The 17129-nt window shown below is 48.9% G+C and overlaps 1 protein-coding gene across 8 annotated transcripts in view; it reads left to right on the forward strand.

The window, feature by feature from the left end:
- flncb (filamin C, gamma b (actin binding protein 280)) overlaps window positions 1-17129 on the forward strand; it is a 255684-nt gene that overhangs the window by 227149 nt on the left and 11406 nt on the right. For all 8 annotated transcript variants that reach the window (XM_079263235.1, XM_079263240.1, XM_079263237.1 and 5 more), the window contains 4 exons: window positions 1788-1887; window positions 15539-15679; window positions 15776-15904; window positions 16609-16782. In XM_079263235.1, coding sequence (XP_079119361.1) covers window positions 1788-1887; window positions 15539-15679; window positions 15776-15904; window positions 16609-16782 — 544 coding nt within the window. The remainder of the gene's footprint in view (window positions 1-1787; window positions 1888-15538; window positions 15680-15775; window positions 15905-16608; window positions 16783-17129) is intronic.

Raw genomic sequence — 17129 nt, forward strand, 5'->3', positions numbered from 1 at the left:
GCTGATCCCATTACTGATCCCATTACTGGTTCCATTTACTGGTTCCATTACTGGTTCCATTGCTGATCCCATTGCTGATCCCATTACTGATCCCATTACTGGTTCCATTTACTGGTTCCATTACTGGTTCCATTGCTGATCCCATTGCTGATGCCATTGCTGATGCCATTGCTGGTCCCATTGCTGATCCCATTACTGGTTCCATTACTGGTCCCATTGCTGATCCCATTACTGATCCCATTACTGGTTCCATTTACTGGTCCCATTACTGGTCCCATTGCTGATCCCATTGCTGATCCCATTACTGATCCCATTACTGGTTCCATTTACTGGTTCCATTACTGGTTCCATTGCTGATCCCATTGCTGATGCCATTGCTGATGCCATTGCTGGTCCCATTGCTGATCCCATTACTGGTTCCATTACTGGTCCCATTGCTGATCCCATTACTGATCCCATTACTGGTTCCATTACTGGTCCCATTGCTGATCCCATTACTGGTTCCATTACTGGTTCCATTGCTGGTCCCATTACTGCTTCCATTACTGATCCCATTACTGGTTCCATTACTGGTCCCATTACTGATCCCATTGCTGGTCCCATTACTGGTCCCTTCACTGATCCCAGGACAGTTCCCAGCTGCCAGTACACCAGCCCCTAATCATGACACATCAAGCACAGGGACGTAGTCAGAGAGTTACTAGATGCTGCTGAGCTTCAGCGGACCACTGACAAACTGACAACGGGATCTCTGAGCACGAGATGTTCTCCTGGGTCCAAACTTTATGTTTTATTTTTATTTATTTTATTTTATTTATTTGTTTTTATTTATGTTTTATTTCAATGAAGTTTTTTTGTTTCATCTGTTATTCTGTATGTTTACATTCAGCCCCTAAAACATCAGTTTTAACTGGTCATTTAATAAACATGTGGTCATATTAAAATCTGCAGTTTGTTTCCACCGCTGCGGTTCCACAGACAGACCTGCACTCGCTTCTGAAACTATCCTAAAGGAAACACTGAGTAAATAGATATAAAGAAAACAGATTGAACAGAATAAATAAATGTGATCAATTAAAATGACCATGGTGAAACAAATAAATTCCACGATTGTCAATAAATTTCTGAATTAAAGAAATCTGATGTAGATATTACAGATTTCTGTGAAGACGTTGAAGGTTTTAGATGCAGGTCAGAGTGAAGTTAATCAGCTGTTTGTTTGTTTGTGTTTACTAACTTTTGCACCTTGTTCCTGTCAGGCGAGTGACACCATCCCGATAATAGAGGAACCGTGTGACAAGCTTCAGTTACAGCCACCCTACTTGCCCTACGCGAGCTTCTCGCCTCTCTGGGTATCAGCTTCACTTCCTGTCAGATGCGATCAATAACAACCCACATTCGCTTATTAATCCTGTATTGGCTCAGCATGTAGCTGCTGCATGTTCAATCGGCATCACAGCAGCTGCAGCAACTTCACTGCTATTCCTCTGGATCGTTCTTCAAGGTTTCTAAATAAAATGTTTTAAATCAGATGTATTTGTTTTACAGATAATTTCCTCTTATTTTATGATGTATTTCCGTTAAATCTTATTTTCTTCAGATAATTGTCTGTCACTTGCTTGACTTGACTGGTTTAGACCAGTTTAAAGCTAAACTGGTATGCGTAGTGATGGACTGGTTCAGTCTCTCCGTGACCCAGCTGCACCTCTTCCTCTTTGTCTCTGGACCGGATCCCAGAGCTTCCAGTATGGGGTCTGGTTCACCCCTAACCTCTGGTTCTGCTGCAGGCCACAGATGATCCCGTCGGCGCCGTGGACCGCTTGGAGCCCATGCTGCGGCCCTTCAGTCTGGTCATTCCCTTCACGGTGCAGAAAGGCGAAATCACAGGTAGGACTTGTTGGTCTGCTGATCATGAGGATGCAAAAATATTCTGGATGTTCTGCATGTAGGAGCGTCTGCTGCTTCCCCGAAAACACCGAATCCATCTCCCAGCCACCATTACTGGTCCCATTACCGATCCCACTACTGGTCCCACTACTGGTCCCACTACTGGTCCCATTACTGGTCCCATTACTGATCCTATTGCTGGTCCCATTGCTGATCCCATTGCTGATCCTATTACTGGTCCCACAACTGGTCCCATTACTGGTCCCATTGCTGGTCCCATTACTGATCCTATTACTGATCCCATTACCGATCCCACTACTGGTCCCACTACTGGTCCCACTACTGGTCCCATTGCTGGTCCCATTACTGATCCTATTACTGGTCCCATTACCGATCCCACTACTGGTCCCATTACTGGTCCCATTACTGGTCCCATTGCTGGTCCCATTACTGATCCTATTACTGATCCCATTACCGATCCCACTACTGGTCCCATTACTGGTCCCATTACTGGTCCCATTACTGATCCTATTACTGGTCCCATTACCGATCCCACTACTGGTCCCACTACTGGTCCCACTACTGGTCCCATTACTGGTCCTATTACTGGTCCCATTACCCATCCCACTACTGGTCCCATTACTGGTCCCATTACTGATCCTATTACTGGTCCCATTACTGATCCTATTACTGGTCCCATTACCGATCCCACTACTGGTCCCATTACCGATCCCACTACTGGTCCCACTACTGGTCCCATTACTGGTCCTATTACTGGTTCCATTACCCATCCCACTACTGGTCCCATTACTGGTCCCATTACTGATCCTATTACTGGTCCCACTACTGGTCCCATTACTGATCCTATTGCTGGTCCCATTGCTGATCCCATTGCTGATCCTATTACTGGTCCCACAACTGGTCCCATTACTGGTCCCATTACTGGTCCCATTTCTGGTCTCATTACTGGTCCCACTACTGGTCCCATTACTGGTCCCATTACTGGTCCCATTTCTGGTCTCATTACTGGTCCCATTACTGATCCTATTGCTGGTCCCATTGCTGATCCCATTGCTGATCCTATTACTGGTCCCACTACTGGTCCCATTACTGATCCTATTACTGGTCCCATTACCGATCCCACTACTGGTCCCATTACTGGTCCCATTACTGGTCCCATTGCTGGTCCCATTACTGATCCTATTACTGATCCCATTACCGATCCCACTACTGGTCCCATTACTGGTCCCATTACTGGTCCCATTACTGATCCTATTACTGGTCCCATTACCGATCCCACTACTGGTCCCACTACTGGTCCCACTACTGGTCCCATTACTGGTCCTATTACTGGTCCCATTACCCATCCCACTACTGGTCCCATTACTGGTCCCATTACTGATCCTATTACTGGTCCCATTACTGATCCTATTACTGGTCCCATTACCGATCCCACTACTGGTCCCACTACTGGTCCCATTACTGGTCCTATTACTGGTTCCATTACCCATCCCACTACTGGTCCCATTACTGGTCCCATTACTGATCCTATTACTGGTCCCACTACTGGTCCCATTACTGATCCTATTGCTGGTCCCATTGCTGATCCCATTGCTGATCCTATTACTGGTCCCACAACTGGTCCCATTACTGGTCCCATTACTGGTCCCATTTCTGGTCTCATTACTGGTCCCACTACTGGTCCCATTACTGGTCCCATTACTGGTCCCATTTCTGGTCTCATTACTGGTCCCATTACTGATCCTATTGCTGGTCCCATTGCTGATCCCATTGCTGATCCTATTACTGGTCCCACTACTGGTCCCACAACTGGTCCCATTACTGGTCCCATTTCTGGTCTTATTACTGGTCCCATTACTGGTCCCATTTCCGGTCTCATTACTGGTCCCATTACTGGTCCCATTACTGGTCCCATTTCTGGTCTCATTACTGGTCACACTACTGGTCCCACTACTGGTCCCATTACTGGTCCTATTGCTGGTCCCATTACCGATCCCACTACTGGTCTCATTTCTGGTCTCATTACTGGTCCCATCACTGGTCCCATTACTGATCCTATTACTGGTCCCATTACCGATCCCACTACTGGTCCCATTACTGGTCCTATTGCTGGTCCCATTACCGATCCCACTACTGGTCCCATTTCTGGTCTCATTACTGGTCCCATTACTGGTCCTATTGCTGGTCCCATTACCGATCCCACTACTGGTCCCACTACTGGTCCCATTACTGGTCCCATTACTGATCCTATTACTGGTCCCATTACCGATCCCACTACTGGTCCCACTACTGGTCCCACTACTGGTCCCATTGCTGGTCCCATTACTGATCCTATTACTGGTCCCATTACCGATCCCACTACTGGTCCCATTACTGGTCCCATTGCTGGTCCCATTACTGATCCTATTACTGATCCCATTACCGATCCCACTACTGGTCCCACCAGTAGTGTGACCAGTAATGAGATCAGAAATGGGACCAGTAATGGGACCAGTAATGGGACCAGTAATGAGACCAGAAATGGGACCAGTAATGGGACCAGTAGTGGGACCAGTAATGAGACCAGAAATGGGACCAGTAATGGGACCAGTTGTGGGACCAGTAATAGGATCAGCAATGGGATCAGCAATGGGACCAGCAATAGGATCAGTAATGGGACCAGTAGTGGGACCAGTAATGAGACCAGAAATGGGTCCAGTAATGGGACCAGTAATGGGACCAGTAGTGGGACCAGTAATAGGATCAGCAATGGGATCAGCAATGGGACCAGCAATAGGATCAGTAATGAGACCAGAAAAGGGACCAGTAATGGGACCAGTAATGGGACCAGTAATGAGACCAGAAATGGGACCAGTAATGGGACCAGTTGTGGGACCAGTAATAGGATCAGCAATGTGATCAGTAATGGGACCAGCAATAGGATCAGTAATGGGACCAGTAGTGGGACCAGTAATGAGACCAGAAATGGGACCAGTAATGGGACCAGTAATATGATCAGTAATGGGACCAGTAATGGGACCAGTAGTGGGATGGGTAATGGGACCAGTAATGGGACCAGTTGTGGGACCAGTAATAGGATCAGCAACGGGACCAGTAATGGGACCAGTAATGGGACCAGTAATGGGACCAGTAGTGGGACCAGCAATGGGATCAGCAATGGGATCAGCAATAGGATCAGTAATGGGACCAGTAATGAGACCAGAAATGGGACCAGTAATGGGACCAGTAGTGGAACCAGTAGTGGGACCAGTAGTGGGATCGGTAATGGGACCAGTAATAGGATCAGTAATGGGACCAGTAATGAGACCAGTAATGGGACCAGTAGTGGGATCGGTAATGGGATCAGTAATAGGATCAGTAATGGGACCAGCAATGGGACCAGTAATGGGACCAGTAGTGGGATCGGTAATGGGACCAGTAATAGGATCAGCAATAGGATCAGTAATGGGACCAGTAGTGGGACCAGTGATGAGACCAGAAATGGGACCAGTAATGGGACCAGTAATATGATCAGTAATGGGACCAGTAATGGGACCAGTAGTGGGATGGGTAATGGGACCAGTAGTGGGATCGGTAATGGGACAATGATCCAGACCTGGAGAGTCCCGGAAACCTGGAGGTCTGATCCAGACCTGGAGAGTCCCGGAAACCTGGAGGTCTGATCCAGACCTGGAGAGTCCCGGAAACCTGGAGGTCTGATCCAGACCTGGAGAGTCCCGGAAACCTGGAGGTCTGATCCAGACCTGGAGAGTCCCGGAAACCTGGAGGTCTGATCCAGACCTGGAGAGTCCCGGAAACCTTAAGGTCTGGTCCAGACCTGGAGAGTCCCGGAAACATGAAGGTCTGATCAAGACCTGGAGAGTCCCGGAAACATGAAGGTCTGATCCAGACCTGGAGAGTCCCGGAAACCTGGAGGTCTGATCCAGACCTGGAGAGTCCCGGAAACCTGGAGGTCTGATCCAGACCTGGAGAGTCCCGGAAACCTGGAGGTCTGATCCAGACCTGGAGAGTCCCGGAAACCTGAAGGTCTGATCCAGACCTAGAGAGTCCCGGAAACCTGAAGGTCTGATCCAGACCTGGAGAGTCCCGGAAACCTGAAGGTCTGATCCAGACCTGGAGAGTCCTGGAAACCTGGAGGTCTGATCCAGAGGGCAGCCTGATGGCTTCGATGAATGGTCCACTACTGGTCCCACTACTGGTCCCATTACTGGTCCCATTACTGGTCCTATTGCTGGTCCCATTACCGATCCCACTACTGGTCCCACTACTGGTCCCATTACTGGTCCCATTACTGGTCCTATTGCTGGTCCCATTACCGATCCCACTACTGGTCTCATTTCTGGTCTCATTACTGGTCCCATCACTGTCCCATTACTGGTCCCATTACTGGTCCCATTACTGGTCCCACTACTGGTCCCATTACTGGTCCCATTACTGGTCCCATTACTGGTCCTATTGCTGGTCCCATTACTGGTCCCACTACTGGTCCCATTTCTGGTCTCATTACTGGTCCCATCACTGGTCCCATTACTGGTCCTATTGCTGGTCCCATTACCGATCCCACCACTGGTCCCACTACTGGTCCCATTACTGGTCCTATTGCTGGTCCCATTACCGATCCCACTACTGGTCCCATTGCTGATCCCATTGCTGATCCTATTACTGGTCCCACTACTGGTCAAAAATTTCTGGTCTCATTACTGGTCCCATTACTGGTCCCATTACTGGTCAAAAATTTCTGGTCTCATTACTGGTCCCATTACTGATCCTATTGCTGGTCCCATTACTGATCCTATTACTGGTCCCATTACTGGTCCCATTTCTGGTCTCATTACTGGTCCCACTACTGGTCCCATTACTGATCCTATTGCTGGTCCCATTGCTGATCCGATTGCTGATCCTATTACTGGTCCCACAACTGGTCCCATTACTGGTCCCATTTCTGGTCTTATTACTGGTCCCACTACTGGCCCTTTTACTGGTCCCATTACTGGTCCCATTTCTGGTCTCATTACTGGTCCCATTACCGATTCCACTACTGGTCTCATTTCTGGTCTCATTACTGGTCCCATCACTGGTCCCATTACTGATCCTATTACTGGTCCCATTACCGATCCCACTACTGGTCCCATTACTGGTCCTATTGCTGGTCCCATTACCGATCCCACTACTGGTCCCATTTCTGGTCTCATTACTGGTCCCATCACTGGTCCCATTTCTGGTCCTATTGCTGGTCCCATTACCGATCCCACTACTGGTCCCAATACTGGTCCCATTACTGATCCTATTACTGGTCCCATTACCGATCCCACTACTGGTCCCACTACTGGTCCCACTACTGGTCCCATTGCTGGTCCCATTACTGATCCTATTACTGGTCCCATTACCGATCCCACTACTGGTCCCATTACTGGTCCCATTACTGGTCCCATTGCAGTAATGAGACCAGAAATGAGACCAGAAATGGGACCAGTAATGGGACCAGTAATGGGACCAGTAGTGGGACCAGTAATGAGACCAGAAATGGGACCAGTGATGGGACCAGTTGTGGGACCAGTAATAGGATCAGCAATGGGATCAGCAATGGGACCAGCAATAGGATCAGTAATGGAACCAGTAGTGGGACCAGTAATGAGACCAGAAATGGGTCCAGTAATGGGACCAGTAGTGGGACCAGTAATAGGATCAGCAATGGGATCGGCAATGGGACCAGCAATAGGATCAGTAATGAGACCAGAAATGGGACCAGTAATGGGACCAGTAATGGGACCAGTAATGAGACCAGAAATGGGACCAGTAATGGGACCAGTTGTGGGACCAGTAATAGGATCAGCAATGTGATCAGTAATGGGACCAGCAATAGGATCAGTAATGGGACCAGTAGTGGGACCAGTAATGAGACCAGAAATGGGACCAGAAATGGGACCAGTAATGGGACCAGTAATATGATCAGTAATGGGACCAGTAGTGGGATGGGTAATGGGACCAGTAGTGGGACCAGTAGTGGGATCGGTAATGGGACCAGTAATAGGATCAGTAATGGGACCAGTAATGGGACCAGTAGTGGGATCGGTAATGGGATCAGTAATAGGATCAGTAATGGGACCAGCAATGGGACCAGTAATGGGACCAGTAAGGGGACCAGTAGTGGGATCGGTAATGGGACCAGTAATTGGATCGGTAATGGGATCAGTAATAGGATCAGTAATGGGACCAGCAATGGGACCAGTAATGGGACCAGTAAGGGGACCAGTAGTGGGATCGGTAATGGGACCAGCAATAGGACCAGTAATGGGACCAGTGGTGGGACCAGTAATGAGACCAGAAATGGGACCAGTAGTGGGATCGGTAATGGGACCAGCAATAGGACCAGTAATGGGACCAGTAATGGGACCAGTAGTGGGATCGGTAATGGGACCAGTAATAAGATCAGTAATGGGACCAGTAATGGGACCAGTAATAGGATCAGTAATGGGACCAGCAATAGGATCAGTAATGGTACCAGTAATGGGACCAGTAATGGGACCAGTAATAGGATCAGTAATGGGATCAGCAATGGGATCAGCAATAGGATCAGTAATGGGACCAGTAATGAGACCAGAAATGGGACCAGTAATGGGACCAGTAATGGGACCAGTTGTGGGACCAGTAATAGGATCAGCAACGGGACCAGTAATGGGACCAGTAATGGGACCAGTAGTGGGACCAGTAGTAGGATCAGCAATGGGATCAGCAATGGGACCAGCAATAGGATCAGTAATGGGACCAGTAATGAGACCAGAAATGGGACCAGTAATGGGACCAGTAATGGGACCAGTAGTGGAACCAGTAGTGGGACCAGTAGTGGGATCGGTAATGGGACCAGTAATAGGATCATTAATGGGACCAGTAATGAGACCAGTAATGGGACCAGTAGTGGGATCGGTAATGGGATCAGTAATAGGATCAGTAATGGGACCAGCAATGGGACCAGTAATGGGACCAGTAGTGGGATCGGTAATGGGACCAGTAATAGGATCAGCAATAGGATCAGTAATGGGACCAGTAGTGGGACCAGTAATGAGACCAGAAATGGGACCAGTAATGGGACCAGTAATATGATCAGTAATGGGACCAGTAATGGGACCAGTAGTGGGATGGGTAATGGGACCAGTAGTGGGATCGGTAATGGGACAATGATCCAGACCTGGAGAGTCCCGGAAACCTGGAGGTCTGATCCAGACCTGGAGAGTCCCGGAAACCTGGAGGTCTGATCCAGACCTGGAGAGTCCCGGAAACCTGGAGGTCTGATCCAGACCTGGAGAGTCCCGGAAACCTGGAGGTCTGATCCAGACCTGGAGAGTCCCGGAAACCTGGAGGTCTGATCCAGACCTGGAGAGTCCCGGAAACCTGGAGGTCTGATCCAGACCTGGAGAGTCCCGGAAACCTTAAGGTCTGGTCCAGACCTGGAGAGTCCCGGAAACATAAAGGTCTGATCAAGACCTGGAGAGTCCCGGAAACATGAAGGTCTGATCCAGACCTGGAGAGTCCCGGAAACCTGGAGGTCTGATCCAGACCTGGAGAGTCCCGGAAACCTGGAGGTCTGATCCAGACCTGGAGAGTCCCGGAAACCTGGAGGTCTGATCCAGACCTGGAGAGTCCCGGAAACCTGAAGGTCTGATCCAGACCTAGAGTGTCCCGGAAACCTGAAGGTCTGATCCAGACCTGGAGAGTCCCGGAAACCTGAAGGTCTGATCCAGACCTGGAGAGTCCTGGAAACCTGGAGGTCTGATCCAGAGGGCAGCCTGATGGCTTCGATGAATGGTCCACTACTGGTCCCACTACTGGTCCCATTACTGGTCCCATTACTGGTCCTATTGCTGGTCCCATTACCGATCCCACTACTGGTCCCACTACTGGTCCCATTACTGGTCCCATTACTGGTCCTATTGCTGGTCCCATTACCGATCCCACTACTGGTCTCATTTCTGGTCTCATTACTGGTCCCATCACTGGTCCCATTACTGGTCCCATTACTGGTCCCATTACTGGTCCCACTACTGGTCCCATTACTGGTCCCATTACTGGTCCCATTACTGGTCCTATTGCTGGTCCCATTACTGGTCCCACTACTGGTCCCATTTCTGGTCTCATTACTGGTCCCATCACTGGTCCCATTACTGGTCCTATTGCTGGTCCCATTACCGATCCCACCACTGGTCCCACTACTGGTCCCATTACTGGTCCTATTGCTGGTCCCATTACCGATCCCACTACTGGTCCCATTGCTGATCCCATTGCTGATCCTATTACTGGTCCCACTACTGGTCCCATTACTGGTCCCATTACTGGTCAAAAATTTCTGGTCTCATTACTGGTCCCATTACTGATCCTATTGCTGGTCCCATTACTGATCCTATTACTGGTCCCATTACTGGTCCCATTTCTGGTCTCATTACTGGTCCCACTACTGGTCCCATTACTGATCCTATTGCTGGTCCCATTGCTGATCCCATTGCTGATCCTATTACTGGTCCCACAACTGGTCCCATTACTGGTCCCATTTCTGGTCTTATTACTGGTCCCACTACTGGCCCTTTTACTGGTCCCATTACTGGTCCCATTTCTGGTCTCATTACTGGTCCCATTACCGATTCCACTACTGGTCTCATTTCTGGTCTCATTACTGGTCCCATCACTGGTCCCATTACTGATCCTATTACTGGTCCCATTACCGATCCCACTACTGGTCCCATTACTGGTCCTATTGCTGGTCCCATTACCGATCCCACTACTGGTCCCATTTCTGGTCTCATTACTGGTCCCATCACTGGTCCCATTTCTGGTCCTATTGCTGGTCCCATTACCGATCCCACTACTGGTCCCAATACTGGTCCCATTACTGATCCTATTACTGGTCCCATTACCGATCCCACTACTGGTCCCACTACTGGTCCCACTACTGGTCCCATTGCTGGTCCCATTACTGATCCTATTACTGGTCCCATTACCGATCCCACTACTGGTCCCATTACTGGTCCCATTACTGGTCCCATTGCAGTAATGAGACCAGAAATGAGACCAGAAATGGGACCAGTAATGGGACCAGTAATGGGACCAGTAGTGGGACCAGTAATGAGACCAGAAATGGGACCAGTAATGGGACCAGTTGTGGGACCAGTAATAGGATCAGCAATGGGATCAGCAATGGGACCAGCAATAGGATCAGTAATGGGACCAGTAGTGGGACCAGTAATGAGACCAGAAATGGGTCCAGTAATGGGACCAGTAGTGGGACCAGTAATAGGATCAGCAATGGGATCGGCAATGGGACCAGCAATAGGATCAGTAATGAGACCAGAAATGGGACCAGTAATGGGACCAGTAATGGGACCAGTAATGAGACCAGAAATGGGACCAGTAATGGGACCAGTTGTGGGACCAGTAATAGGATCAGCAATGTGATCAGTAATGGGACCAGCAATAGGATCAGTAATGGGACCAGTAGTGGGACCAGTAATGAGACCAGAAATGGGACCAGTAATGGGACCAGTAATATGATCAGTAATGGGACCAGTAATGGGACCAGTAGTGGGATGGGTAATGGGACCAGTAGTGGGACCAGTAGTGGGACCAGTAGTGGGATCGGTAATGGGACCAGTAATAGGATCAGTAATGGGACCAGTAATGGGACCAGTAGTGGGATCGGTAATGGGATCAGTAATGGGATCATTAATGGGACCAGCAATGGGACCAGTAATGGGACCAGTAAGGGGACCAGTAGTGGGATCGGTAATGGGACCAGTAATTGGATCGGTAATGGGATCAGTAATAGGATCAGTAATGGGACCAGCAATGGGACCAGTAATGGGACCAGTAAGGGGACCAGTAGTGGGATCGGTAATGGGACCAGCAATAGGACCAGTAATGGGACCAGTGATGGGACCAGTAATGAGACCAGAAATGGGACCAGTAGTGGGATCGGTAATGGGACCAGCAATAGGACCAGTAATGGGACCAGTAATGGGACCAGTAGTGGGATCGATAATGGGACCAGTAATAAGATCAGTAATGGGACCAGTAATGGGACCAGTAATAGGATCAGTAATGGGACCAGCAATAGGATCAGTAATGGGACCAGTAATGGGACCAGTAATGGGACCAGTAATAGGATCAGTAATGGGATCAGCAATGGGATCAGCAATAGGATCAGTAATGGGACCAGTAATGAGACCAGAAATGGGACCAGTAATGGGACCAGTAATGGGACCAGTTGTGGGACCAGTAATAGGATCAGCAACGGGACCAGTAATGGGACCAGTAATGGGACCAGTAGTGGGACCAGTAGTAGGATCAGCAATGGGATCAGCAATGGGACCAGCAATAGGATCAGTAATGGGACCAGTAATGAGACCAGAAATGGGACCAGTAATGGGACCAGTAATGGGACCAGTAGTGGAACCAGTAGTGGGACCAGTAGTGGGACCAGTAGTGGGATCGGTAATGGGACCAGTAATAGGATCATTAATGGGACCAGTAATGAGACCAGTAATGGGACCAGTAGTGGGATCGGTAATGGGATCAGTAATAGGATCAGTAATGGGACCAGCAATGGGACCAGTAATGGGACCAGTAGTGGGATCGGTAATGGGACCAGTAATAGGATCAGCAATAGGATCAGTAATGGTACCAGTAGTGGGACCAGTAATGAGACCAGAAATGGGACCAGTAATGGGACCAGTAATATGATCAGTAATGGGACCAGTAATGGGACCAGTAGTGGGATGGGTAATGGGACCAGTAGTGGGATCGGTAATGGGACAATGATCCAGACCTGGAGAGTCCCGGAAACCTGGAGGTCTGATCCAGACCTGGAGAGTCCCGGAAACCTGGAGGTCTGATCCAGACCTGGAGAGTCCCGGAAACCTGGAGGTCTGATCCAGACCTGGAGAGTCCCGGAAACCTGGAGGTCTGATCCAGACCTGGAGAGTCCCGGAAACCTGGAGGTCTGATCCAGACCTGGAGAGTCCCGGAAACCTGAAGGTCTGATCCAGACCTAGAGAGTCCCGGAAACCTGAAGGTCTGATCCAGACCTGGAGAGTCCCGGAAACCTGAAGGTCTGATCCAGACCTGGAGAGTCCTGGAAACCTGGAGGTCTGATCCAGAGGGCAGCCTGATGGCTTCGATGAATGTTAATAGTAATAGTTAATAGTAATAGGATCATTACTGGTCCCACTACTGGTCCCATTACTGGTCCCATTACTGGTCCCATTTCTGGTCTCATTACTGGTCCCATTACTGATCCTATTGCTGGTCCCACTACTGGTCCCATTACTGGTCCCATTACTGGTCCTATTACTGGTCCCATTACCGATCCCACTACTGGTCCCACTACTGGTCCCATTACTGGTCCCATTACTGGTCCTATTGCTGGTCCCATTACCGATCCCACTACTGGTCTCATTTCTGGTCTCATTACTGGTCCCATCACTGGTCCCATTACTGGTCCCATCACTGGTCCCATTACTGGTCCCATTACTGGTCCCACTACTGGTCCCATTACTGGTCCCATTACTGGTCCCATTACTGGTCCTATTGCTGGTCCCATTACTGGTCCCACTACTGGTCCCATTTCTGGTCTCATTACTGGTCCCATCACTGGTCCCATTACTGGTCCTATTGCTGGTCCCATTACCGATCCCACCACTGGTCCCACTACTGGTCCCATTACTGGTCCTATTGCTGGTCCCATTACCGATCCCACTACTGGTCCCATTTCTGGTCTCATTACTGGTCCCATTACTGATCCTATTACTATTAACTATTACTATTAACATTCATCGAAGCCATCAGGCTGCCCTCTGGATCAGACCTCCAGGTTTCCAGGACTCTCCAGGTCTGGATCAGACCTTCAGGTTTCCAGGACTCTCCAGGTCTGGATCAGACCTTCAGGTTTCCAGGACTCTCTAGGTCTGGATCAGACCTTCAGGTTTCCGGGACTCTCCAGGTCTGGATCAGACCTCCAGGTTTCCGGGACTCTCCAGGTCTGGATCAGACCTCCAGGTTTCCGGGACTCTCCAGGTCTGGATCAGACCTTCATGTTTCCGGGACTCTCCAGGTCTGGATCAGACCTTCATTTTTCCGGGACTCTCCAGGTCTGGACCAGACCTTAAGGTTTCCGGGACTCTCCAGGTCTGGATCAGACCTCCAGGTTTCCGGGACTCTCCAGGTCTGGATCAGACCTCCAGGTTTCCGGGACTCTCCAGGTCTGGATCAGACCTCCAGGTTTCCGGGACTCTCCAGGTCTGGATCAGACCTCCAGGTTTCCGGGACTCTCCAGGTCTGGATCAGACCTCCAGGTTTCCGGGACTCTCCAGGTCTGGATCAGACCTTCATTTTTCCGGGACTCTCCAGGTCTGGATCAGACCTCCAGGTTTCCAGGACTCTCCAGGTCTGGATCAGACCTCCAGGTTTCCAGGACTCTCCAGGTCTGGATCAGACCTCCAGGTTTCCAGGACTCTCCAGGTCTGGATCAGACTATTTGGAATGTGAAGCCAACTAGACCAGATGATCTTTAGACGTGTGCGTTTCTCACGCCCTGTGAGTAGATCAGGTCTACGTTGTGGACCGGAATCCGTGAAGATGCGGGAACTTTCTGGTTTCCTGGATGCAGCAGGAGAAACGTTGCAGGTTTTAGTTCCAGAGGAAAGGATCCTGCACGCGGTGGAGTTTTTCGGCATCGTGCCGCCCTCCGTCTCCTTCAGCATCACTGACTGAAGCTGCACACTCATCTTGTTTCCAGAAACATTCATTTCAGATTTGTCTTCACTTAGCAGAAGAAACATCTGGAACATTGAGTATAGATTTTACTGATCAGGTTTGTTTGTAAGATCTCAGCTGGTAGCAGCGTGTAGATGCTGAACATGAAGGCAACGATACGGAGCCTTGGGACGCAGCTGGCAGTGAAAGTGCCACTGTGCCATGAAAGGAGTCCGTAACAGAGTTCTGTAGTTTAAACGTTGCATTGTGTGACTTTACGTCACCCACCTTGGATAAAGATAGGACGAGCTACGAGGAAACGTTAGCGAGATGCTAGCGGCGCTACAATCCTCAGGCTGAGTGATGGCCAGGGCTGAACCCAGCCGAGCCAACAGCCGCTAGCAGCCTGTGCTGGGGAAATGGCTAGCAGCTAACTGACCCAGTGGCAGCAGATTGCAGTGAGCCTCTGTGTACCAGGTGTTACTTTCATGGCAGAAACAGACATTTGCTGTTTTAAGGAACTTTGATTCATTTTAAGTAGGAATATAAGAACCCACCATGCAAAGCCTTTTACTTAATATGTGATGTATGAAAAATTGTTTTTAATATAATGACCGGATTCTAATAAGAGCCAAACAGAGGAAAAATCTCAATATTTGACAACTGAATCCACTTAGTTAAATATTGGTCAGCTGATCTCTGGAATAATAAATAAATGAAAATGAATAATCTATAAAGACCATTTGATACAAACTGACTTCCATGGTGACATTATAACAGAAAAATCATTGTATTTATATTGGGAATCAGTTTTCATGTTGGACCCCTGCTGTGTGGTAGAAGCAGGTTCATTTGAGTTTAAGTTGATCCCTGGTTTGTGTTTGTTGTCCAGGCGAAGTCCGAATGCCGTCTGGTCGAACAGCTCGTCCGCACATCACCGACAACAAGGACGGAACGGTCACGGTGAGGTATTCACCGACTGAACGAGGTCTGCACGAGATGGACATCAAGTATGACGGCAGCCACATCCCAGGTGAAGCTCATGTTGGAAGAGTCTTTAGTCATCAGCAAACATGTTGACTTCACACTGAAACGCCGAATAAATGTCCTCCCGTTTCCACGGTTACAGGAAGTCCCCTCCAGTTCTACGTTGATGCCATAAACAGCGGTCATGTGACAGCATACGGTCCCGGTCTGAGCCACGGCACGGCAAATCGACCAGCCACGTTCACCATCGTCACTAAAGATGCAGGAGAAGGTACTGACCCGACAAGTTAACCCGACCGCTTACAGCTAGAAACGGATCAGAACACCTTTCAGGTTTTATTTCGCTGGGTTTAAAATGTCTGCTGTGAAAATTCCGCTCATCACAGTTCAGTTTAGAAGCTTTGTTCTGTAATCCACATCAGTCCAGTGTGAATATAATGTTTATTGAACGGCTGATAATAAAGTTCAAAAGAGAAGTGTTTTTATTACAGCTAATTTTCATGAAAGCAAAATAACATGAATGCACAGTCATCCAGATGCAGAATTTACAGACGTTAGAAGTCCAAAATTTGTTCAAATGAAAGTTTAAAGACATTCAGAAAATGTGAGTGCCCTTCGACAAGAACCACATGTGACCCAGGTGTGGAGCACATGTTCCAAAACTGGGCGGGGGTTCTGTAAGGATGTGTTCATGAAGAGAGGAAACAGGCTTTTACCATTTTTTACAAATAAGTTGTCAGAGTTGAAAGGTTTGCTTCCGGATGAACATCGTTTTGTGCCACATGACCAGACAGTTGCATCGATCACATGATCACCAGCAGCAGAACTACAAGCCAGACCCACCTCACATTTATCAGAAGGAAAGATTGCCTGAAGGTAGAGAGGGCTGCTTCCTGTAGTCATTAACAGCAGGAAAACCAATCAGAACATCATTAAATGAAGACGTACGGTTACGTTCCTTCCCTCTCTCTGCAGGTGGCTTGTCTCTGGCTGTTGAAGGTCCGTCCAAAGCGGAGATCAGCTGTAAAGACAACAAAGACGGGACGTGCACAGTGTCCTACCTGCCTACTGCGCCTGGAGACTACAACATCATCGTCAAATTTGATGACAAACATATCCCAGGCAGCCCTTTCACTGCCAAGATCACCGGTAACCAAACAAACACACTGGTGCAGCTCAGGATGGCAGCCTGCATGAGTCAAAGCTCCATCTGCTGCTTGTCCTCAACGAGGCTTTTTATCTGGCTGGAAATGATGTGTGCGCTATGCTACATGTTAGCATTACTGCTGTGCTACATGTTAGCATTGCTGCTGTGCTACATGTTAGCATTACTGCTGTGCTACATGTTAGCATTACTGCTGTGCTACATGTTAGCATTGCTGCTGTGCTACATGTTAGCATTACTGCTGTGCTACATGTTAGCATTGCTGCTGTGCTACATGTTAGCATTACTGCTGTGCTACATGTTAGCATTACTGCTGTGCTACATGTTAGCA

This window comes from Telmatherina bonti, assembly GCF_933228915.1.
Source record: "Telmatherina bonti genome assembly, chromosome: 23".
Classification (NCBI taxonomy): domain Eukaryota; kingdom Metazoa; phylum Chordata; class Actinopteri; order Atheriniformes; family Telmatherinidae; genus Telmatherina; species Telmatherina bonti.